Source organism: Lagopus muta, chromosome 7, assembly GCF_023343835.1.
Source record: "Lagopus muta isolate bLagMut1 chromosome 7, bLagMut1 primary, whole genome shotgun sequence".
In the NCBI taxonomy this organism is placed as follows: domain Eukaryota; kingdom Metazoa; phylum Chordata; class Aves; order Galliformes; family Phasianidae; genus Lagopus; species Lagopus muta.
Genome location: NC_064439.1, coordinates 39842592 through 39866685, shown reverse-complemented (window position 1 = coordinate 39866685; position 24094 = coordinate 39842592). Strand labels below are relative to the sequence as shown.

At 42.4% G+C, this 24094-nt stretch overlaps 1 protein-coding gene across 1 annotated transcript in view; it reads right to left on the bottom strand.

Annotated features, from left to right (window-relative positions):
- Positions 1-6954: 6954 nt before the first annotated feature.
- Positions 6955-24094, bottom strand: part of CNOT10 (CCR4-NOT transcription complex subunit 10) — a 31811-nt gene continuing 14671 nt past the window's right edge. The window contains exons 11-19 of the mRNA XM_048950646.1: positions 20476-20597; positions 19851-20027; positions 17801-17881; positions 11373-11486; positions 10121-10251; positions 9651-9686; positions 9432-9559; positions 8446-8521; positions 6955-7249 (exon numbers count right to left, since the gene is read on the bottom strand). Of these exons, the coding sequence (XP_048806603.1) occupies positions 7095-7249; positions 8446-8521; positions 9432-9559; positions 9651-9686; positions 10121-10251; positions 11373-11486; positions 17801-17881; positions 19851-20027; positions 20476-20597 (1020 nt within the window). The 3' untranslated portion in view covers positions 6955-7094. The remainder of the gene's footprint in view (positions 7250-8445; positions 8522-9431; positions 9560-9650; positions 9687-10120; positions 10252-11372; positions 11487-17800; positions 17882-19850; positions 20028-20475; positions 20598-24094) is intronic.

Here is a 24094-nt window from a genome sequence, read left to right as displayed (position 1 = left end):
TTAGAAATAAGCACAGCTTTGGAGATTCAGGGTGAGTTTTGGAGAATTTTAGTCTCATGTGTTTAGAGGATTGCAATAACTTTATCCGTGATAAATGCAACTTTTTTTCATCTTTTGGCTTCCCCAAAGAGCTGGACTGGAGAAGTCCAGAAGCTCTGCTTTAGTTGTTAGGGTGGGGTGAGCCTGTGGCTCCGTGTAGTTCTTGCTACAGATCAAAATGAAAAGCTACGAGTTCCAGCCTAAGGCAAACTGCATCAAGATGAAAATTTGCTTCTTTTTTTCTTTTTTTCTTTCTTTCTTTTTTTTTTCCAGGGCAGTACCAAAGAATTCTGTGTAAAATAACTGAATATGATCCTTACAAGCTTGGAGGCGGGGGGAAATGAGACCTTTCAGGGATATAAAAATTGCTTTTTTTGAGGAGCAGAAACTTCCTGGGAGAATAGAGAGCTCTCTAACGTACTAAGGACTTTGAGTCCCTCGGAAGATTTAGTCTTATTCTTTTTTGTTCCAGTTCCCATTTGGCTGTTAGTGCAGATATTGTTTCTAGAATTGTTGCTTTACCCTCTGGATAAGGCATTTAGTGGCAATGGTTAAAGTTGGGAAAGGGGCTTTTTTGTCACTCATTGATGGAAGGATTATCCATTCTTTGCCTCGGAAATGCTTTGGGATCTACATTACTGCTTGCAAGAGAAGATCTCTGGTACATCAGCATGGTCACTATCGAAGTCTGAAGGGCCTTAACCATCCTTGGAGGAAAGGGTTCATCCCGCTGCCAGCTGCCATGCACAAAAGTGTCCTGAGATTGAAAAGTTCTTTACAGATTTGTGAGAAATCACAAGGTGCACTTTCCTTATTGCTGCTTTTCCCCTCCAAGGAGTGTTTGACTTTCTGGGTTTTGTAGAAATCCTGATGTGTTGCATACAGACGTCCTTTGCTTAAAGGAGGCTTGAACTAAAAGGACCAGAAGGAAACAGACCAATTCAGTGAGATGGCAAAACCTCTTTTAAAAGAAGGGTAAGGAAAAACACCTAAATTAAATGAAGTAACTGTGCTGCCTTTCAGCCAAAGCCTCGAGGAAGCAAACTCTTCAAAGCAGTGCGTTTCAGCTGGGCTTAATCTTAGGATAGCATGGTTTAAAAATAGTCTTCAAAAGGATAATCTTTTATACAGATGTCTGTCATTAAACTTGTGTGGCCACTCAACATATGGGTATGAGAGAAACCCAATTTACCTTCAGCTTCAAGTTCTACTCATGTCCATGCCTCCCTCCTTGGGGGTTGGCCAACATTTGTGGCAGATGGCCTTGTTTGTTTTGTATTATTCAGTCCGAGAATTATTTGAAGTTTGGGCTGTGAAAATGAATACCCTGCAACATCTAGATACCAAAGAAAATTGGTTTACAAAGCTTTAATGTTTAGTTTGCAGTGTTCTTGCATTTATCCTGTCACGTCTTAATGAAAATGCCAGCTCTGTTAATATCGTGACCTGACTGGCTGTCAGTGATTAGAGCATTCTAGAAATGCTCTTCTGCTTTAATACTTGTTGGGTTCCCCCCTTCTCTGGGGCTGGGAGAAGGGAATTGTTTTCCAGGCATTAAGAAAAAAAGTTAAAAAGGCTATGTGTGTGTTCAGCCTTGTGCTGAACAGAGAAACATCCTTGCCTCTCTCCAGCCTGCACTGCGTAGAAGGTGACGTCGAAGTTGCCCTCTGCTCTTTCGTATGGAGCCATTGCACAAACCACCCATCCAGCTCCCTCAGGAAGAGGAGCAACTTCTTAAGTTGCTGTCTGCTTAATCAGTGTGTTTGCTTACAAACAAAATCATTAGGTCTCACATGTCGGGGAGCTTTTTTGTTTTAAAAACGCTACTGTTTAGCTACCCAGGATAATTCCAGATCTTTGTCGTAGTGCTAAGCACGCTCGGTCTCATTGAAAAGCAGTAGTGTAGCTTATAAAATGGAGTGTTTTATATGCAATGAAAATAAGCAACAATAATGTACAAGTTCAATGCTAACAGCGGATGCCCCATAGGAGCTTTTAAAAAGTAATATATAATTAATTAATGAGACTCAATCCTTGCTTTTTTTTTTTCCATGAGTGTTCTTGGGCTGTGCGTGTTCTAAGATTGATGCCCCAGTATCATAGCATGCATGGTGAAAGTGTGTGGGGAGAAAAAAAGAAAGCAAGGCTTTGATGCTGCATTGCAAACCAAACAAGCCGAAGTGTTCGGAGTAATGTGAACCAGCGGAGGTGGCGTGGAGAAGGCCGAGGTGCCTCTTTCTCTTAGCTCTAGCATTGGCAAAGGAGAGATGTGGGTAGACCTGTTGACTAGAACTCCCAAAGAAATTCCACCTTGCCAGGTTAAACCGGTGGCTCTCAGTAAACTTGCTTGACAATGTTATCAGCAGTCAGTATGGCTGCTCTAGGGTCAGCCTGTGAAGCAATCTTGTTCCTTTGCAGTTAAGCAGGAACTTCAGCACCGAGCTGAGGCAGATATAATACTTGATAATGCAGGTCCTTCAGATAGCTCACTCCTTTTGTGTAGTACCTTTTAAGTAGCTTAAAGGAAGCCCATAACTATAAAGAAAGCGAGCAAAGGAGGACAGTGTCTGAAAAACTGATGTGTATTGGGGCCAGACATAACTAAGGTGAGGGAAGAAAGCAAGGCGCTTGGGTGTAGCGTTCTCTTGGAACTGCAGGAAAATGGGCCCGGTCTGTTTTGTTACAGTGAAACCAAAATCATTTCTGAAGAGTGCAGGTTGATAGCCTTATCAGGCCATATCTTTGATCATAAAATTTGCTTTGTTTCCGGTTTAAAAGAAATTGTGCCAAAGTGTTTTGTTTTTGTTTTTGTTTTTTTTTAAAGGAGTGTAAGCCAAACGGTGCCAAAAGGTAAGAGGTATTTAAAAATAGAGATATTTAGACACAGTTTGGAACTGTATAAAAATGAACACTGGTACTTGTGTTAGGCAAATATTGTACCTTTTGGTTTTCAAGTTCTTGGGAGTTTGAAACCCAGTCCGACGTGGTACAAAATGCACAATGAGAGATGCCACTATCTTTTTCTTGAAGTTCTACCTCGCTTTGCAGAAGTTAATCATCTACCTCAGTTTAGCATCAGACAGGTTTGAGAAATAGCTGAGAAATCGGCCTTGGCAAAGAATTCATCCTGCCTTTCGGACAGGCATTTAATCTAAACAGATAGTGCATACAATATGAAGACTTCTTGCTTCTGGTGGCGTTTTTCTACCCGCCCCTGGAAATAATAAGCTGCCCTTGCTAGAGAATCTGTAAATGAAACCAAAGGTTTGTGTATTCTGGCAAACAGGACTGAGATACCTGAAACACTTGAGTTTGTTCCATTTTCACTACTAAGTATGGAGATGTAGACTGTTCAGTATTATGACACTACTGGCTGACATACTCCTTGTCCATTTGCAGTGTTCTTACGTCTTTAAGACCTTTAGGTCTTCTCTCTACAAGAGAAAACTCTTATGCACACCTCCAAGTTGTCCCGTTCCTGTTTGGAAAGACTGATGTTACAATTGCTGCAAATGCAATGCTATACCGAATGCTTGAAGGGAATAAGATACTGATTTGTGTTAGACTTGGTGATCATAGAAGTAGCTTTCTTGACACAATGGGATTTTTTCCACCATGACAAAGCAACCAAGTTCCTATTCCTGGAGGGCGATTTAAGTTCAGATATTGTCAGGAGAGGCAGTTGAAAACCAGAATGTTGGGTTTTTACGCAACTTTAATAGTGACGTGCAGCATTCCCCTTGCTTTACCTGTGGAGTGAAGTTGCAGAAGCACATTTTCAGATCACTGTATTGGAAGATCTCTTTTCTTTCCCCCGCTCACGTGTGGGGTTGATGGAAGCGGGTACAGAAACTCCCTAATATTGATGAGCTGTGTTGGGTTTGGTAAATGTTATGGTGGAAAACGTACATTGATGTCTCTAAGTGATCTTACGGGTTGGCAAGCCAGAGTGGCATCTTTTCCATCATTGTTTAACCAATAATGGTTCTAAAAATGCTTTGTGTACCTGCATGGTCTTAGACCTTCTATTAATGATTGTATCAACTTACAAACTCAGGTCGATAATTTTTTAAGCTCTTTTCATAGAGCCTTTCTGACTGAATGTTAAGTGTCTGTGTAGTGCCGTAGTTGAGTAACTTCCTTTTGAGCTACCAGACTAGGTTGAAAAGAAGAGTCCTTTTATAGGTTTGTAGAGTCCTTTTCAGACAACGTAGTAGTTTTTCCTTCCGAGGGAGAGATGTCTGTTTCTGGGTTTTGTTTTTAGTTTCTTTTCTAAACCGACTGAAAAGTTTTTACCTAGGTTGTAAGGTGTGGTTAGTCAGCGGCGTTGGTGGGGGGTCCTTACTGTATGTGAGCTGTTGTGCTGCGCATCACCTGTCACGTGCCGCCTGCCTTAGTTGGGTAGAAATGGGAAGCCCGCAACAAGATGGCCGCTCACTTCAGGCTCGTGTGTGACAAATCGCGTTTTCTCTCCTTTAATTGGCTGCAGAGTACGGCCCCATCTTAGAAAAGTTCATTACTGCTGTGTAACATGTTGCCTCGATGCAGGCTTCTATCAAGATCCGGAATGGTTTTGTCAGCCTTTGGATGTCGGGCATCTTGAGACAATTGGGTTTGTAGTTTCCTGTTCTGCTGCAGTTGTTTTCCTTCTACTTTAGTGATTAATCATGCTTCTCTCCTCATAATAATACAAATGTCTCAGCAGGACAGACAGTGCTCGGCTTTTAATGAGCTGCTCAGAGCTTTTATATCTAATGGATAATGAAACAGGCTGTGACAAGAACCTCTGTGCTCCAAACAGGGCATCGCATTTCTGCTTGGACAAAAGGTGACGTTTGAGATGTGGGGCTGTTGAGTACTGCGGGAAGGAAAGCGTGACAGGTTATGTGCAAACTTTTACGTAGGATAAGTGAGCAAAACGTTAGAACTTTTTGTGTTAATGGAGGCTTCTGAATGTATCTCTGTGGTCCATAGGGAAGGCTGAAGGATGTAGCAAGGAGATGATGTATCAGCTACTGGCAGCCTTAAAACAAAGTCAGTGTCTCTCTGGACTTTAAAATGTTCCTATGCAGTTTATTTTATTTTTGTTTAATCAAATAAATGTGAGTTGTTTTTTTGTTTGTTTTTTTTTTTGTTTTTGTTTTTGTTTTTTTCATGGCAAATCCGTGTGTGTGTTTTTCTGTATTAATCAGTAAAGACTTCTCTTCCGTCAGGATGCAAAAGGGGGAGCAAAAAAACATTAAGCCCTCTCCTGGCTGTGAGCCTGCCTGTCTGCAGCTGGTGATGCTGCTGTGATACTACTGAGATACTATTGAAAACCTGAAGGTGAAGGCACAGCTCTGCAAGGGGAGAAGGAATGCGAGGTGCTATGAAGCGACATAAGTCACGATGCAGTGTCCTCCTGCGGTGGTGACAGGAGCCCCTATGGGCTGTCCCGGGTGCTCTTCACGTCCATGCCAGCGCTGCCGCTCGGCTGGGAGCCGCCCCCGGCCCTGACCCCTCGTGGTGCGGAGGCCTCAGCACGGCAGCAGCATCCCGCGGCCGCTCCGGGCGGTGCAGCCCCGAGGGCAGAGGCTCAGCCATTGTCCCTGAGCGCGGCTGAAGGGCGCTGCGATGAGAGCTCCGTGCGGGCAGGAGGGGGGGCGCGGGCCGCACCCCCAGTCGGGGCAGCGCTGCGTGCCTGCGGGCGTCGCGCTGCGGTTTTGCATGTGAATGCGCCGCATTCCTTGGGGGGCTGGGAAGGGCCGGGAAGAATCCTCTCCATTCAGGACTGGGACCACACAGCAAGCGGCTCGGATCGGTCAATCTACTTTGACACGAACCATGCATCGGCACTGGGGCTCTCTTCTTTACAGAGTGTGGGTGATACTGATAAACCCGGACTGCTCCCTACCTCGGGACAGTGTCGGTGCCACTCCTACACCAACTGGCTGAAATGTGACATACCTGTTGATCCAGCACTCTGACAGCCTCAGGAAGACTCAGGGCTGCCCTTTCCCCAAAGGGAGAGGCTGTGCCAAAGCGTGCTACTGCACTGCATCAGCCTTTACCCAACATGAAGGGAGAGAAGCACGTAGCCACGCTGCACTTTGTTTAACAGACTTACACAGTGCCTTTTCTAGCAGCTGTGGCTTTTTTCCCATTCAACATCTTGGGGGCAAACATGGGACACCCAGTACCCAACTGCAGTGAGCTCACATGCACATTCCTTTGAGCAGGACTTTCAGGCTCCCCCTCCCCAGCAGCTGCCCGGCTCTGTGACCTTCCCTGCTGCTGTGTATGCCCCGAGGGGGCCAGAGGCAAAGTGCAGTGCCAGCAGTGAGCACACCGGGAAATAGATAAGGTGGGATCCCTGCTCTCCCAGACTGTCTCAGAACAGCTGAAACAGCACAAACTGGGCAGAGAGGGGGCAGGGGAAATAGCTACATGCCATGCCGAGCCCTGGTTCACTTTCCTCTGGGTTAAGGCCTATGGTTGGAAGCCTCAGCTCTTTACCCGTGTTCACAATAAATAAGTGAGCAAATGGTCCTTGTTACTATTGATGTCTTACGTTGGTCTGAGCAGAAAAGGCAGGAAAAAAGAAATCAGAAGACAGAAATCAAAATAGAGGCACACTGCTTGCAGGACTCAGTACAAATTCCCCTTTGTGCTCATCGTCTGTCACAGCCATACCCATAAATGTTCCCCTCTAGGTGAAAATGCACTGCACCCATACTGCACAACTGCTGTGTCAGCATAACTTCAGATAAACAGTGCTTCCCTCAGATTTACTGCCCTCCCATCTCATCCCTTCAAACAGCAGAGATTACACAGTTAACTGCACACCACTTGCCCCATTAAAGGCCATTCATGTTTCAAACGGATCCCAACCTCTGTTCCATTATAAAATAACCTTTACCGACAAGACGGCAGGACTGGAGACATTTAAGTGTTTTATTAAAAATTTACATAAAGGAACACACTCCAGCAATCCGGGTATGCAGATGTCCGAGGTTAAAAAAATATACAAAATCCCCAGCCCTCCCAGGAAGGGCAGCAGCGAGCTCAACAGACCCTCACTTCCTCTGCACAGCGGTGAAAGTCGGCATCTGAATGGGCTGGAGCGAGTGGACTGGCTGGAAAACGGGCTTCTTCCGCATGTCTGAGAGCGTTTTCACTGAAGGGAGAAGCTGGTTTCTCTTGATGATCTGCAACGCCAGCTGAGTGTTACCTGCAATTGAAAACAGCAATAACAGCTCTGCCCTGAGAGCAGCGATTCTTGAGCTGTGGTGTCAGGTCCCTGTCAGGCCTGCAGCTGGACCCAGGCACAAGCACACTTTGCATTCAGTGAGGAGCTGGCACAGACATGAAAAGCACTGAAGTAAGTCTGAAACAAGCACAGTGCTCGATTCTACTGATGCTGAGCAGAAGACGCCCAGCTAAATCTCTGAGCTGGAAGGTGCAGAGCCCCTTCTGAAGTGCGTTCTGAAGAGAAGAGTCATTTTTTGCTATGTATAGCTCAGCAAGTAAGCAGCAATATAACTGGAAAAAAAAATAGCTTTGTTAAAACTCCTGTAGTTGTAGGAGAAAAACAGCGAAGTTCTGAAGAGAATATTTTGCCACCTTACCCAATACATCACTGTCATTGAAGTTTTATTTTCAGAAGGGCCTTTCTGTTGCCACTTAAGAACAAAGTGTAGACCCTTTAGGTTATACTTAAGAGGATGTGAGAGGTAAACCCAACTTGGTACCCTCTTCCACTCCGTGCTTCTTTGTTACAGAAGGAAACACTTCCAGAATTCCAACTTGGAAACATCTTTCTCCATTCAGAACACAAATGCTCAAGTCCCCTGCATCCCTGTGATGCGAGACACCTGAAGGGATCCCCTAAAAGGGAACCAAGGGCTACTGAAACTCTCCAGGACTGGCTACTGCACAAAGCACAAAGAAACTTCAGTTCACAAGATGTATGGTTAGGAAGACAGCTGCATGTAGGAAGGGTTGTGCAGGCCTAGCAGCAGGAACTGCCAGCCAAATACCAACATCCCCTCCCTTCTACCAAGAAGATTATGGCTTCTGTTATGAAGCCATAACAACAAACTAACTCAAACAGAAGAAAACCCCATGTGTTTGCAAGCAATTGTTGCATAGACATGAGGGTGCAGATGCATGGATCCATAGGTAGATCCGTGGCAGTGTAAAATGGAGACAGCATCTGAAGGGTTTGCCAGAATCCTGGCAAAACTCTGATGTCAGCTCAACCCCAATTCTGGACTGAGAACATTTTAAAATGTTACAGATGTGTTCTACAACTTTGCCTCTGTTAGGCGTAAGCTTCAAGATGATAAAGATGCCAGAAGTTGCATTCAACACAGCAGCCTACATATTACGTTGTTTTCATGTCAAGAAAAGAATAAAAATGTTTACCATTCTGTAACTCCAGATAGACGGCCAGCAGGATAGCCTCCGGAGGGATCTCCTTGGGGTGGATCAGCGAAGCAGCCTTATTGAAACACAAGGGGTGGGGAGAAAAGTGCTTAAGAGAAAGGCTGAGCTCAAAGTGCCCCCTGAGCAGACCCTGGCCACCTTTAACAAAATGGAATCCTTCATAACACAAGATTTTTCAAACCAATACATTCTATTCGGGTTATTCCTGCAAGGAGAGACTGAAAGATTGTCTGCCTTGCTAGATTGCTTCACTCTAATTAGTAGCACCATCTGCTGTATGCTTCTGTCAATGTGAGTCTGTCATTCTTGGGCCAGCCTGCATCTTCCTGCTGAGAGGTGAAGGTAACCTCCACTGCTCTGAAGTTCAGAACACAAAGTTAATAAGGAACATCATAAGTTTTCCATATACTAATATTTTTCGCCTACAAAGTTAATGATGCTGTCTTCTACACAAACACCATATCTGACTTCCTACTCTTGATGTACTGCACTGGCACACCACTGATTTCAGCTGGCTTGAAGGCACATCCATGTGCTCCAGCTGAGCTGGGTCCCGAGCTGAGCTTCAGAACAGCACAACTCTGCTAAGTGCCCCCACCAGCCCCCAGACTAGTCCCTGCACATGGAGCCAAAGCCCTTGAGAAGTTTATTTTCTAGAATACAACAATAACTATCAAACCATTAAACAAAACCTTAGGAAAAGTGAAAAGGCTCCTTTGTATCCTGCTGTTTTGAAATAACCTAGGAAAAAAAAAATAACAGTACTGAACTGTTCACATGAGAACGAACTCTGGAATTCCTTTATATTACTAATATAGATTAGTTCATGAAGGCAGAACGGAGCCACCATCTGAGCAAAGTCAACAGATACGAGCTATGAAATCACCAGGATCTGCTGTGAGCTAAATGACACTTTGTAGGGAGCGCTTCTGTCCCTAAAGCCACTTGAGGTTCACCTCCCATACCTGGTGGAGACACTTCCGAGCTTTGTCGTATTCACTCCGCAAGCAGTAAGCGCTTCCAAGGTTAAACAGCATCATTGTCCGTGCAGATGTGACTGAGCTGGGATAACACTGGGGGGTCTGCTTGCCAGCTGCAAGTAAGTTATCCTTTTAGTAAGACTTTTGTTCTGAACCACCCACAGAAGTTCCCATGCCCTGCTGAACATGCTGGCTGGTACTTACAAGACTCCATCGCCTCATTCTCTCCTTTGTCAGACCCTACAAAGAAAAAAAACCAAAACACCAAACATCATTTTCTGACAGCTTTTTCAAGATCATTACAAAATTCATTTGTCACAGACCAGCAGATACAAATTCGCTTTTACTTTGGTCTGCCATTGAAGGGGAAAACATTTTGGTCTTTAGCAGATGAGAACAATGAAGTTCAAATTGCAGGCATTACTGAGATCAAAGCTACTGCAGTCTTAGCCATACAGGTGAGCCCTTGATATATTTTTCTGCTTCAGAATGCAAGTATTGCCAACAGAAAGCACTGTAAGAAAATTAGCTCTGCAAGCAAACCAACCAACAAGCCCCAAACAAGTTATGGTCTTAAAATGAGGTGCCTTCATCATCACTGTATTTACATAACAGTTACAGCAGGAAGGCAACTGATAGCACAACTGGTTCTAATGAAGTATGGATTCATTAACCTTGATCCTGCTCATTTGAGGAGATCCCAAGGGAAACATCAGTGACGTTCTCAGGGTTCAAGTGAGTGATGGCATCAGATATTCGGTCAAGAGAGATGAGAGCTTCTGCTGCATACAGATGCCCAAGAAACCTACAACAGCAAAGAGTCAGGTGTGTCAGCATGGCAACCCTCAAAATTTGCCACTCTTATAAAAAACAAACTGAATTCAGACTTTAACTCAACCATCTAAAAGCTACTACTTAATAGATATACACAAAGTTAGTTTGCTTGTAAAGTATTGCCATAATGCTCCATTCTGACTCCAGTGAATTCTGAGAACCAATTCATACACATGGCCCAACACTCTGGACAGACACTACTACGGCTTTTCTTCCAAGAAGGAAAAAATGAATGCTTACACAAACACCCCTTGGATACCAAGACACCTATAATTGGAGGTGTTAAGTAAGCATTCAGTAATAATTAATTCTCTAAGATATTTGCATGGTAAGATCCCGAGGACACCACGTATCTGCAGGTCTGTCCATAGGGCACAAACAGCTTTCCAAACACAAGTCTTTACCACAGAACTAAGCAAGCCTGATGCTAGCCAGCAGTAGCTTGGCTGTTCAGCAGCTTTGGAGTCCTGTTAACTCACAGCACTGTTAATTTACTAAGCTTTAATCTGAAACAAAAGTTGAGCATGCGATTTATAATGTACATTTCAAATTAACTGTATAGTTGACTGTAATGAATTATTAAAAAGCATCACTCAAAAAAACTTCTGCAAGTGAGATGTGCTAAAACAAGAGTAACTTCTTAAATGTAACTAACCTATGTGTCACTTAACAGGAACAGTACAGTGCTCCAGCCTACACAGAGGCTTTGCTTCTTGGCACCAAGATACAGGGCTCTATTTTTGCAAACAACTGTAGTCTTGAATTTCTTGCATTAAAAAAGCACTGCAGAAAACTACACGTTACCTTACAAACTTGTCTAAACTCCTGCTTTAATCACTGCAAAAGGATGAGCTTCTACAGTAGTTTGAAGATGGACATAGAAACTAATTGATACAGAACATTCTAGAATATGCTGCCTCCAGCATTTAGAACTGGCACAAAGTTAGATTGCTCTCACCTGTATATTATGCGTTACCAATTTTGCCAAGTATCGTTATCACCATCATCATAATACTGTCACTACAGACACGAGAAGCTCCAGCTCAGAGCTCTCCAGCAAAAAAGAGGAAGAAAAGATGACGTCAGACTTACTTCAGAGACCCTGACAGCTTTGGTTGCTGGAGGAGCTTATCTGCATGATTCAGTGCCATAAGGTTATCTCCCAGAGCCAGAGCCACATAAGCACTACAGGCAAGTATTGAGCACCTGCAGGAGAAAAGAAAAGGGGGGAGACAATGTGTTAATATACGGTGATGTCAAATGCAGCTGTGAAATTTCTTCTTTAACAAGTGTCCAGCAAATCCAGATAAAGACATGCTAGCATTACTTACACAGAGTACAAAAAGAATTGGAAGCAGGAGCAAAGAGCATGCTGTCCATCACTACACTCTTAGGATGACCTCAGTAATTCTAGAGATTTACTTTCATTTTCACACAGCAACATTTCAGACTCGATTTGTACACGATAAAAGCAATAAAAAACTATTTGTGTCATATATGAAGATGTCAAATGAATGCTTATATACAAATATATACCTACAGATTTGTTTTAAAAGCCATACGACACCACTATGTTAGTACTTAGTTCTCAGTTGAAATTATTGTACATTCAAGGGAAAATACTTGGAATTACTGAATTCCTACATGTACCTAAAAAAACTTAAAAAACAAAGTAATCACTACTATTCCCTGCAAGTTAGCAACAACAACAAAAAAAAAAAACAACAAGATTTTGTTAGTCTAAGTACATTTTATTCCAAAAGCAGTACCCGAAGGGAATAAACCATCCACTAGCACAAAATACAAAGCCCTCAGCTTATCGGTGACTGTCCAGCTCCACTCTGATTTCACAAAAATGAAAGACAGTTTTTTAGTGCTGAAGAAATAAATCCCAAGCCATCTATCATCCTTACAGCAAAGTGGGGAGTCAAGGAGTTGTCTTCATCTGTGGCCTCAATCATTCTCTCAACTAGGAGATGCACGCATTGGGTTCCATGTAATCTTGTGTAATGCAAGAATCACCACAGTATGCCTGCAAGACTGTGTGCATTACAGAATCATAGAATCACCAAGGTTGGAAAGAGCACTAAAATCACTTTATCCAACCAGCAGCCCATGCCCACTGAGCACATCCCTCAGTGCCACATCCACGTGGTTCTTGAGCACCTCCAGGGACGGTGACTGCACCACCTCCCTGGGCAGCCTGTGCCACTGCATCACTGCTCTTTTGGAAATTCTTCCTAATGCCCAACCTGAACATCCCCTGGCACAGCTTGGGGCCATTCCCTTTCATCCTATCACTGTTACGTGGGAGAACAGGCTGACCCCCACCTCACCACACCTCCTTTCAGGCAGCTGTAGAGAGCGATCAGGTCTCCCCTGAGCCTCCTCTTCTCCAGACTGAAAGATCCCAGCTCCCTCAGCCACTCATATTAACATTTGTGCTTCAGACCCCTCACAGCTTCATTGCACTTCTCAGAACACTGTTCTCCATAACAGAGGGACCTCACCACAGCACTGTTTGTCTCAGAAACTTTCCCACCCTCGTTTTATTTGTTAAACCTTGGATCTTCATTTGCACTTCTCTGCCCTCCTGCCTCCTTCACCAAAGGAGAGCAGTTTTCTGTAGCACACAGTGCTATAAATCACCTGGAATTACAGATATATTGTCATGGTCAATTAAATTGTAACATATTTCACTCTTGTATTTTACAACATCTGTACACAGGGAGACAGTAAAATTCTGCACTGCCAGTTCTGAGTTGCACAGAGCTGTAATCCTCTGCCAGGAGTCTGATTTCAGATGTGGCATTCTGTGGCTGCCACAGGCTTCCCTGCTTCCAAAGGGCACAAAACCTGACAGTCTGTGCAAAAAAATTACTCCCATTCTCCACCTTCACGCAACAGTCCCACATTGGGATGCCTCCATTCTGCCAAGCTTCCTGTTCTACTGGCTGGTCCTGTTCCTCAGGCTCAGCCACAACACTGCTTGGTGGGGTCAGCCCGTCCTGAGGCACAGACCTTTCTCTGCTGGGCCCCGTTTTGCTCCCAGCCCTCCTGCCCGGCTCTCAGCAGCCAGCCCTGCTGCCTGGAGGTGGCTGCAACCCGCCGCCCTTCTGGCAACTGTCAAGCCCACTTTGAGTCCCGCAGTAAGTCATGTAATTCGTGGCAGGGCCTGGGGTGCCTTTATTCCCCGTTCCCAGGAGGCATGCTCCTTAATTATGCACAGGCAGGGAAAGAAACTTCTCCAGCGTTTCTCCCTACCCCCCACTTCCTCTTAGCGTGCCCAGATGTCACATCAAATCTGAACACATACAAAAGCTTTCAAGAAAGAGAGGAAAGCTTCCCCAACTCAAGTCCCAAACCTAAAATATTTCTGAAAGGTTGTGACTGTGGGGCGGGGGGGGGAAAATCCCAAAATAATGGCCTGCCTCTAAGCAGTCTCTTTCTTCTCTGCCCCAAGGAAGCACAACTTTTAAACAAGCAGAGATGCTGTCCCACCAGCCAAACGCTCTGCACTGCTGCTTCTGCCGTTTCAGTCAATACAGGTCTTCTACTCACCACAACTTTTAAACTATTTTTATTTTTGAAAGTCTGTACTTGAACAGAAGGCACGCTCCAGCCAGTCAACAATAAGCCCTTCAAGTTGGAAACCTATTCCTCCGCTCTAAGGACTCATCCCCATCTAAATCCCTTTAAGACCTCTTCAGCAAAAGCCATCTGAAGAGGAGGCAAACATCCAACGTTTTCCTCCTCACAACGCTGTCCTCGTGCACTCGGACTCATTGTTGAAGCAGCCAAAACGAACAGAACACTCAGGAGATCTGACAGCTAATCAGAGCAGAAGAATTGCACCACAAGGGAAAAGACAAACTAGTTTTTCACCCCAGTCAGGATTCTGACAAAACTCTGCAGGTCGTCTTTAAGCTCTGGAGACTTCCAGCATAACTGAGCCCCTGCATTCCCTAAATAAAACCGTCTCTGCACTAGGAAAAAGAAAAATGTTTTTTTAAACCGCCAGATTATGTCAAACAACCTCTTGTGTAGGTCTAGGCAACAAGATTTGTCAGCCCACACTGGCTGCAAGTTTATAGAACCTGAGCGATACATTTGGCTGAACTCATTTCGCAGGGCAGAGGCAAGGCAGAGATCACCCAGTCCTTCACAACTTAGCAGGAAGGCATAAAAACGGCATCTCTAAACCACTTAGGGAACATCAGTAATCTGAAATAATTTAAAGCGGCTAATTAAGCCCAGTGGTGGATATATACCATCTGGTTATTTTTGTTTCAATGCAGACAACACAAACTAAAACATGAAGTATGGAACACAGACGATGCTTACTCAGTGGGGAAAATCAGCACCACCACAGAGGCGATGGCAGAGAACCATGCAGAGAGGAAGAAGGGGGTGAAGCAGCTATAGAGGATCATTGTAAGCTTCCAGCATTGTGCCAGGGCAACCAGACCACAGCAACCTTTAAGGGGACAAAGTGAGGCAGTGTGGGGCATGTGGGGACAAAGGACGAGGAATGCTGCTGAGTGATAGTGGTTCTTACATCACTATCTGTGAAATTAGTGGTGGTGCTACTACTGATGCTCCTGGAATGTTGTGTACAATACTGGGGCACAAAGGCTTCAAGGAAATATAAAATAAAACAAAACATAATGACAGACTGGAGATGGCTCATGAAGAGTCAAAACAAAGAAAAAAAATGATGAAATGGGATCACATGCTTTAGGGGAAGGGCCCACAGTTATAGTCTATTCAGGACAAAGAAGCAGATCAAGCTATTCCTTTATTTCTAATAGATTTGAAGGGGTAAGTTGTCATGTTCGTGTTCACTCAAAGCTGTCCAATGTGAGGAGACAGGTTACACCAAGGTCTGTTATTCCCCACCTCACTTTTACAAGAAAATACACAGGAGTCTCCAAATGTAGCATCACAGCCTACTACAGCTCCACAAGCCCCAACAGCACTGCGCAGTTCTGGTGCACTGACACATATTCGAGGCTGGAAGCAAAGCTTCTCAGAGAATGAGCCAAATTGATAATAAACTCTGAAGGAAACTCTGGAGTTTTTACTTCCAAAGCATGTAGTCTTAGCAACATTTGGTGTCCTCAAACTTCTTGTTAACCTTAAAGCCTTACTATCGAATTACTGCTCAATATGAGAAAAGTCGGTTGAACCGAGTTGTACACAACTACCAAACAACACACGTGGCACTGAGGTCTTGTACAGAGGACATTTTTAAAGAACCAGTTATAAGCAAAATCAGTCTTTCAAACTCTCATTAGGATGTACAAAATCATGTTAAAAAAATGAAATATTTAAGTTCCCCATGTCAATGTTAGAAACAATGGAGATTTTTCAATCCAGTGACTGTCAGCAGAGGGGAGAAACTGAAGTATACAGACACCAATTCCTCAGGACAATCCTTGCCAACATTCAGTAGTTTAACTTTCCCCAAATGGAGGATTTCAGCTTCCTCACTCGGCTCCTCAGTGAGTAACTCAGTACTGTTATAGATTAGTATGTACACTGTTTTTAATCCAATGCCCTCTGTTTCAAATAACACTCTCAAACCACTTCAGAATAAATACTGAAGGTCTCCATTTCTTCACAGGTTACTGCTAAATTGCTTTGAAACAACCCCAAGTAGATTTGCTACACACAGTGCAGTAAAGTAAAGGTTGAGCTGGCCATTACAAAACATAGGTTACCTGTGGTTAGGCTGGAACAATGTTTAACCCAAGCATTTAAGTGGGAAATTAGTGTATGCTTTGTCCATACAGAAAACTTAAGAAAAAAAACAACAAAAAAACGACCAAACAACAAAAGTGTTTAAGAGGTGGTGCAAGCATTATAAGAAATTTTTCACAAGTTAGCAGCCTCTTGTAATAATTAGCATTGTTTATACACAGTAATCTTGTTGGGGAAAACATGTCCCAGATAACACCGTACTCATTCGGATAACATGGGAGTTACTCTACTTGGAGGGCACTTAGACTGCTGAACAAATAGCTTAAAGATCTCTGGGAACACAGAAGCATTGCAATCAAATTTTATTTATGTTCTTCTGTGGTGCAGAAGTCAAACAGCAGGACAAGGTGATCCTGCTACTGTATGCAAACTGTGGATTTGTCGCAGGTGGAAAAGCTAACCACCAGAAGGCATTTTTCTGTTTTGCCATCACCTCGTACAGATATTACACATAACATGGAACAACAGCTTAAATGTGAATGTCATGTGATAAAATGGATGCTTGCATTACTACAATGCTAAGAAATTTAAGGCTCAGAGGCGCAATCAACGCAAAGCCAAGCACATCAGCTTAGATTTGTGTTGTCTAATTTGTGCTGTAATAAGTTGGCACCCTCACATTTGTCTTTAAACTTCAACATACTTAGTGCAAACTTCCTTGCTCTCTTAAATGCCCCTTTGGAAAAGCAAACTCAAAACTGATACAGAGAGAAAGAACATAGGAGGTTAAACAAACAATGTATTTCTAGCAGGTTGTCATTATTGATCATGGAAAAACTATTTAGAGTCAAAATACCTACAAGTGTAAAAACAACCTAAAAGCTGCCATCACTTATTATTCATTAAATAATGGTATTAAAGTATTCTTAGAGTTTTTATTACCTTCATAGCTAAGTAATATAAGAAAAAGTGATAATGGGAAATTAATTTAAAAAAAAAAAAAGCAAAACATTTAGGACATGATGGAAAGAAGGAAATAAAGGAATAAACTAATGGACCGTGCAGATTATTAAAGATTGTGTCTCTAGTCCAGATGAGAGCTGAGTAGAAGAAAACACCACCACAAACATACCCACATCTCCCCACACACTCAGGCCATCACACATAAGCCCTCTAAACAAGACTGTGGAAATCCTACCTTATCTGAAGTAGCACAGGAAAAAGCAAACAGTCACCAACCGGATTATTTTAATAGATCTTAGTTAACCCTATCTTCAATGAAATGCATATTTTTGTTTAATATCACAGTCATTTTAACTGTGACAAAAGTCAGATTTTGAATCAGTTTCTTTGTGAGTGCTGCTCTATTTGAAACCCAGCAAGAATGTTATAGTGCCAGCTGAGTTCCAAACCAGCCTTAGCAAGGATTTAAGAGGTAAAGGTACCATACTGTAACTTCCTTCTCTTCCATCAATCGTGTAAGCTATTATCAGGTTTTTAGCCTTGCCATTTACAGGTCTTGATTTTTTTGTTTTGCCAAATAAATAATGCCAGGCTTACTACAGCAGGATCATACAGACTAATCTATCATCTCAACTGAAATTCTGGAGGGTTTATAGATGTTCTAACTCAAATCCTTGAGGAGAGGGAGCTCATAGGAATGAAGTCATCCTTACACATACAGTTATAATGCAACACTGCAAGTGCTACAGCATTAAAAAAAAAAAAAAAAAGCTAGTACGACTCCAGAATCACAGCACAGCTTAAGAGGGGGGTTACTGACTCATGAATTTGTCACTATTTTGTTTTTCACTTGCCTTAAGTTTTCTAATTCCTGTTTCTTCAGAGGCGAAGAAGGTGGAGCTGCAATGAATTTATCCCCTTCGTGACTTTTATTGCTAGAATAAAAGCATTATATTAATTATTACAAATGACTATAAATACTACAAAAATTCACAGTAAAATAAGCATCAATATTTACTCATCCCATTTAAAAAGTCTGCAAAAAACTCAACAGCCTAGAAATGAGGGATATGAAGCTAAGCAAAAATTGAGGCAAATGCTCTTACCCTAACTAACCCTGGTTGACAAAGAAGAATGGGGGCATTTGCTGGGAAGGATCTGACTGACAGACCAAACAAACCATGCCACTTCCCACAGCCTGGAGCTATTTTTGAAGTTCCATGTGGTATAAGAAGTTCAAACTCCAGAAATCTCTGTTTGTATCCTTTTTTCCCTCAGCCACTAAGAAAAGCAGCAAAACAGCTCCTCCCAGTAATTACACATATATTTTATAAGTGATAAAACCTACAAAGTGCTACAGCCTTTTTAGATTTATAGCTGTCCTTTATTTTTATTACTTTAAAATGACTGCCCCGCATCCCACTGAAAAAAAAAAACAACAACAAAAAACCAACCAACCAACCAAAAAAACTCAACTCTATTTTAAATCATTGGCAACTTCACTCTCCATTAAGTGGAAAGAAAACCTCCTTCCAAAGGAAGAGACAGGAAGAGAAGTTAACAGCTGCACCTTGGCAGAGAGACATTGTAGTTTACAAAGAGATAACAAAAAAAAATCTGAACTGAAACTAAGTTCCATCCATGTACCAAGCACAGAACCTTCCCACTTATATGCAGCACCACTGTAGTGCAGATACCTCATGCCTTTGCCAGATAGAATATTTAAAAATACTGTAACCACTGAAAGTATTCATAGTTTTCCAGTGAATAACAAAGGAAATGCCCAAGAGTCAGCCTATTCAATTAGTGGGATTTGCTTCAAAATCACCCTGTTCAATTAGTGTGATTTTCTTCAAATGCCCTCTATCTTTTACTGCTCTCTCACAGAGGGTCCCTTGTCAGAGGGAACAAATCCTGTTAGAGCCTTTCAGAATGCAACATGCAAATTCAAGAACAGCCTGCCTCATTCCTGGGTATTCTGAAGAGATGAATGGCCATGGAAATATCAGAGACTTTTTACACTGAAGAAGCATCTGGTTTTAAAGCAGAAGGTATTAAAGGACTTCCCTGTACAGGACATGATTTCCTTTCCTCACCCCTGCCAAACAAAGTGAAGCAACACAAGCAAGTTGGTCTCAGCTGAGTAAAGGCTGCCATTTTGTCTTCGTTGCTGCCTCCTACGGGGCCCCATAAGCTTAAGCCTCACTTAAATCAGAGGAGCTTCATCCCAGAAAGCTGCATACAGCTCACCCAGAGAAGCTGGGCAGCTCACAATGTCCACCCTTGACAAACAAAAACACCAACCAATGAAAAAAATCGAGTAAACAAATTACACACCAGCCTGGGCCTACAGAAGCAGCCCAGATTTATAGATCATTTGATCACTTGACAGGAAAGACTGTCCTTGGGAGGAAAAGCTTATAGGACTGATGAATGCCAAATCTTATCACAGGCAAATCATTATAACTAAGCTGCTAGACATCTGTATATTGAACTGTACATGGCACACGTGTGCACGTACACAAAATCACTGTAATGTGAAACTTCACTTACAATTAGAGAAATATCAATAGGCACTGCAGGGGTGTGTGGGAAAACAAAACATTTGCAGCAAAGAAAAAAAAGATGGTCAGTGAGAAAAAAGAATGCCTCCGTGTCATTCATTAAAGTGGTTTCATGACAGGAATCAACTCTGGATTTTGTTTTTAAATTAGCATAGCAGCAATTAAAACAACAGGCAGCTCAACTGCTTCCTTGGATACCCCAACTGCTAAGAAAGTTTATACACATTATCTCTTCTGCTGGCCAAAACAGGACAGGTAGCAGGCACAGATTGCCAGCCTAGAGCTACTTTGGACAAAAAGAAAGGTTTACAGGCAATTAAAACTATAATATTCTGATTACCTGCATGCTTCACTGCTTTCACTGTTTTCTGTATTTCCCCCCAGCTGATTATTAGGTTTAGATCCATTTTCCTGCTTTGGCTCCTGCTGGTCTTCTGGAAGTAACAGCAAGGCATTTCTTAGACAAATGGCTGCAAACTCCATGCTGGCTACAGGTATTGCTGAGGACTGCCCATCACTGGAAGAGACGCAGAGTTAACTGATGAGTACCAATCCTATCAGGTTGAAAAGCAGAGATCCAGAAAGACCTGGGTGCAGGTCAGAGTAACTAGATTCTACCTGCAATTCTATAGAGTGGATTACAAAAAATACGTATTTTAACATGAGAGAAAGAGGATTGATTTAGCTATCTGGAAACACAAGTTTCAGATAGATAAGTAAATTTCAAGCTTTAATAGTTCTCTTAGTCACAACAGCACACAATTAAGCCCTCTGCTGGCCACTACAGAGGAGGCACCCAAATGATTAGGTAGGACTCAGGCATTTTAAAACACATCTCTAATTACATGAGTATTCCAATATGAACATGGGAATTCCACGACAGCTTAAAAGACTCTCAGTAAACAAACATGCACCCTTAACAAAGTTATGATAACAAAATAAAGGTCCATGGAAAACATACTTACTTATAAACAACGTTCTGTATTGACTGGGATGCTAGGACTATTTTGCGGTGGTAGCCTTGACCTACTATAGATTGCACAATCCCCTTCTTGCTGGGAAGACCTTTAGTCTCTTGTTCTGATGTCTGGGGAAGAAAAAAAAAAAAGGAAAAAAGGAAGGAGGACTAAAATATCAAAGCAGTTAAACTGTTGAGAGCCTTGCAAGGTAAGTGAGAACTGAAGTCTTCACATCCAGCTACAATGTAGATGTTAATGGTTTGTACGGATACAGTTTTAAGTTTAAGTACCATGAAGGATCAGATACCTCCTATTGTCTTTGTGTTGCACAGGGACTTCACTGCACACAGTGCTCTCACAGATCCCTTCTGACAGCTTGTCTGATAGCCCACTGACCTAGTTTCTCCTTTGTTTGGAAAGCAGAGGAACAATCAAGTCATATTAAAAGAACTGCTAGGTTATCAAGAAAATAAATTATATGGTCTGCCAAACAGTATCACAAATGTCATTTTAGCTTCCATCTTCTCTCCCTGCTTACACAGAATTCAAGATGTTCTCTGAAAAACTGATCTCAAGGTGTTCTAAGGGGAACACAAAGCTGAACTACAACGAATGCAAAGTTACACTGAATTTACTTGTTAAATGTACTGCTGTGCATGCAAGTTTTCTGGGGATCAAACAATGCATGCTAATCATCAGTCCCAAGACTTCTATCTGCACCATATTCACTAGCAACAACAACACAGCCCACCACCATAAGCCATCTGTACTTACCAACAAAACTGCTAAGTACAGTCAGTGAAGAATTGCAATGGAAAGAAAAAAATTACACTATCTTCCACCTGTACCTCATAAACTAAAATACTAAAGCAAATGTGAATTTAGTGGAATTACTTTTCTGGAACCTGACACGATCAGCTGGCTGTAGCTGGTTTGCGGTTAACAAAGAAATGCACCACTTCTGTCTTTCTCTCTCAGACTCCTAAACACTGTCCTCGTAAATGGAACCCTAGCTTTGTTTTTTCTTTGCCACAAAATCTATGCTCAGCAAGCCTCCCATGCAGTTTTCCACTAGAGATGATCAGCGGTACATTCTTTGTTATCAGTGCGATAGACACAGATAATTAGACAATTACTGTGAAGAAAGCTGTTCTTCCTGCAGTCACCCTGCTTTATAAAACTGAGCACCCAGAACTATAGAATAACATCAAACACATATATGAGGACTGCTCCAAAAGTAATGCCTCCTGCTTTATTATGTTAGCCCACATCCGATGCAGATGTTGGTGGTACAGCAGTAGAGGCTGAACCTTCCCAGCAGTATTCCATTACATGTTGCTGTGTGACAGATGGCAGCAGAGGGGCAGTCTGACAAAGTGGCACCTGACATGGAAGTGCATCAGAAGCAAAAGGGTAGAACTGAATTCTTCCATGTGGAAAAAACGGTGCCCATTCACATTCGTCCATTGCTAAAATGTCTACAGAGACCAAATAATGGATGTGAGCACAGTGAGGTGGTGGATGGTGTAATTCAGCAGTGGTGACAGCAGTTTACCTCCACTGGTGCAGATTATTATTATTATTATTATTATTATTATTATTATTATTATTTTACCAGCATGACATGCAGTTCATCATGAAAATGCATAGCTAATGGCAGTGGCTATGTTAAAGAATAATATTTTGTAGCTATTTGTTTTGTTACATCACAATATTGTACTCTTCATACCTGTTGTAGCTTCCATGGAAATAAATAGGAGACATTACTTTCAGAGCAACCTACATACATACAACCTGTTGTATGTATGCAGAATGATATGATTGCAGAAATGCAATCAGTGCATTTCTGACCTAAAATTCTTGAAAATTCAATTTTGAGCCTGTGAAGTGGGGGCATAAGAAAACCTCATCTATAAAGCTACTGTGAATTGCTTTTTTCAAGCATTGGAAAGTGAGATACCAAAATAATGAGCAATGCTGAAAATTCCAAGCAAATCTTATGAATTTTGTATTTAGAAGGATTTGGATAGGATACAATAAATAAAGGCACAGAGGAAAAACAGAATTCAGGACGAAAAAGAGTGAATGTTGCTGTCCAATGCATGAGAGGCATCCTTTGTTCTTAAGGAAATGGGCGTACCGTGCAAATAAATGCATGAGATCATGTAATTACAGATTATGTCATCACACACACATGGGAATCAATGATGTTATCTCAATTTCACAGGCTTACTATTTTGGGGCAGTTTCCTGTTCAGAAGAAGTGACCACTGTACCCCACCCCGTGAACTGTAACTGCATGGAGCTGTGTCAGAGGAAGGTCAGGTTGGGAGTTAGGGACAGGGTCTGTGCCAGAGGGCGTTGGGCATGGAGCAGCCTGCCAAGGGCAGTGAGCATGGACCTGAGTGCCAGAGCTCAGGGAGCATTTGGACAGTGCTCTGACATTGGGTTTGGGTGGTGCTGCGTGGAGCCAGGACGTGAATTCCATAATCCTTGCAATTCCTTCCAACTCAGGATACCCTATGATTCCATGGTACATGTTTATCCTAAATAGACAGGGATCAACAGGTTGAAGCCAACATGTCCAATGGGCATGCAACACATCTGCTGTTGGCAGATTTCCACAAGCTTCACTAGCAAAGGAATGACAAGTCTCAGCAATTAGGGATTCAGGTTCCCAGTGGCCGTGAACACATATGCACATGGAATAGCATGGACCTCAGCCTCCACCACTTCCAGACTGATCGCACTAGTCTCATCCCTTTCAATCTCCAGCAGAAACAGAGTAAGGAAATAACGGAAGTTTAGAGTTTTGCCAGCATGAAAAGGAAGATTCCATGTAAAGATATCAGTGGAAGTCAGAGAATTTATTACCCAAATCCAGAGTAGCCCTATAAATGACATCATATCTGAATTTGGGAAGTGGATTTATAGTTGACAGAATTAAAAAGCATTTAAAGAGCTTTCATTATTTATACATCTACAAGGCTATCAATAATTTAAATATCCCAGGAACACAGCTCCTGAATCAGATGCTAAGTGGTTCTCTTCAAGAGTTTTTGCAAATTCCAATGAAGTTCCAGGACACAGTGCTATACTCTATTTTTAAATAAGACATTTGTCAGTCTGATCCAATAACCATACTCACAAAAACATCAAAGCTAACCTTATTCACTTGCTAGAACAGCAGCACCACACTTAATCACAGCTTACACTCTAGAACACAGCTTAAACTCTAGAAAACCCTATGCTAGAGACAGAGGATGCCTACAGGATAGTATTATGTTTTCTCCTACTACTTCAGTTAAAATTTAAGCTAGAACATAAGCATCACCTCGGAAGCTGTAACAATTCCTAGAGACTAAATACAAAAATCTGAGGTATTACAGTCAGAAATAAGAACTGAAGAAGAAAAACAACCTTTCTTTGTCAAAGCAGCAGTAACAGAAGCTATTCCAGTTGTTTTTGTTCATCAGACCTCAAAACATCAAACCTGCAAGCAGCCAGGCTTGCTTTCTTTGGATACTGCTCAAACTGGCCACTGACTCCAATTTCACCTTGCTATCTCTGCAGTCCAGGAACAGAAATCCTTGCAAGTACAAATTGAGTACCAAGGAAAAGATCT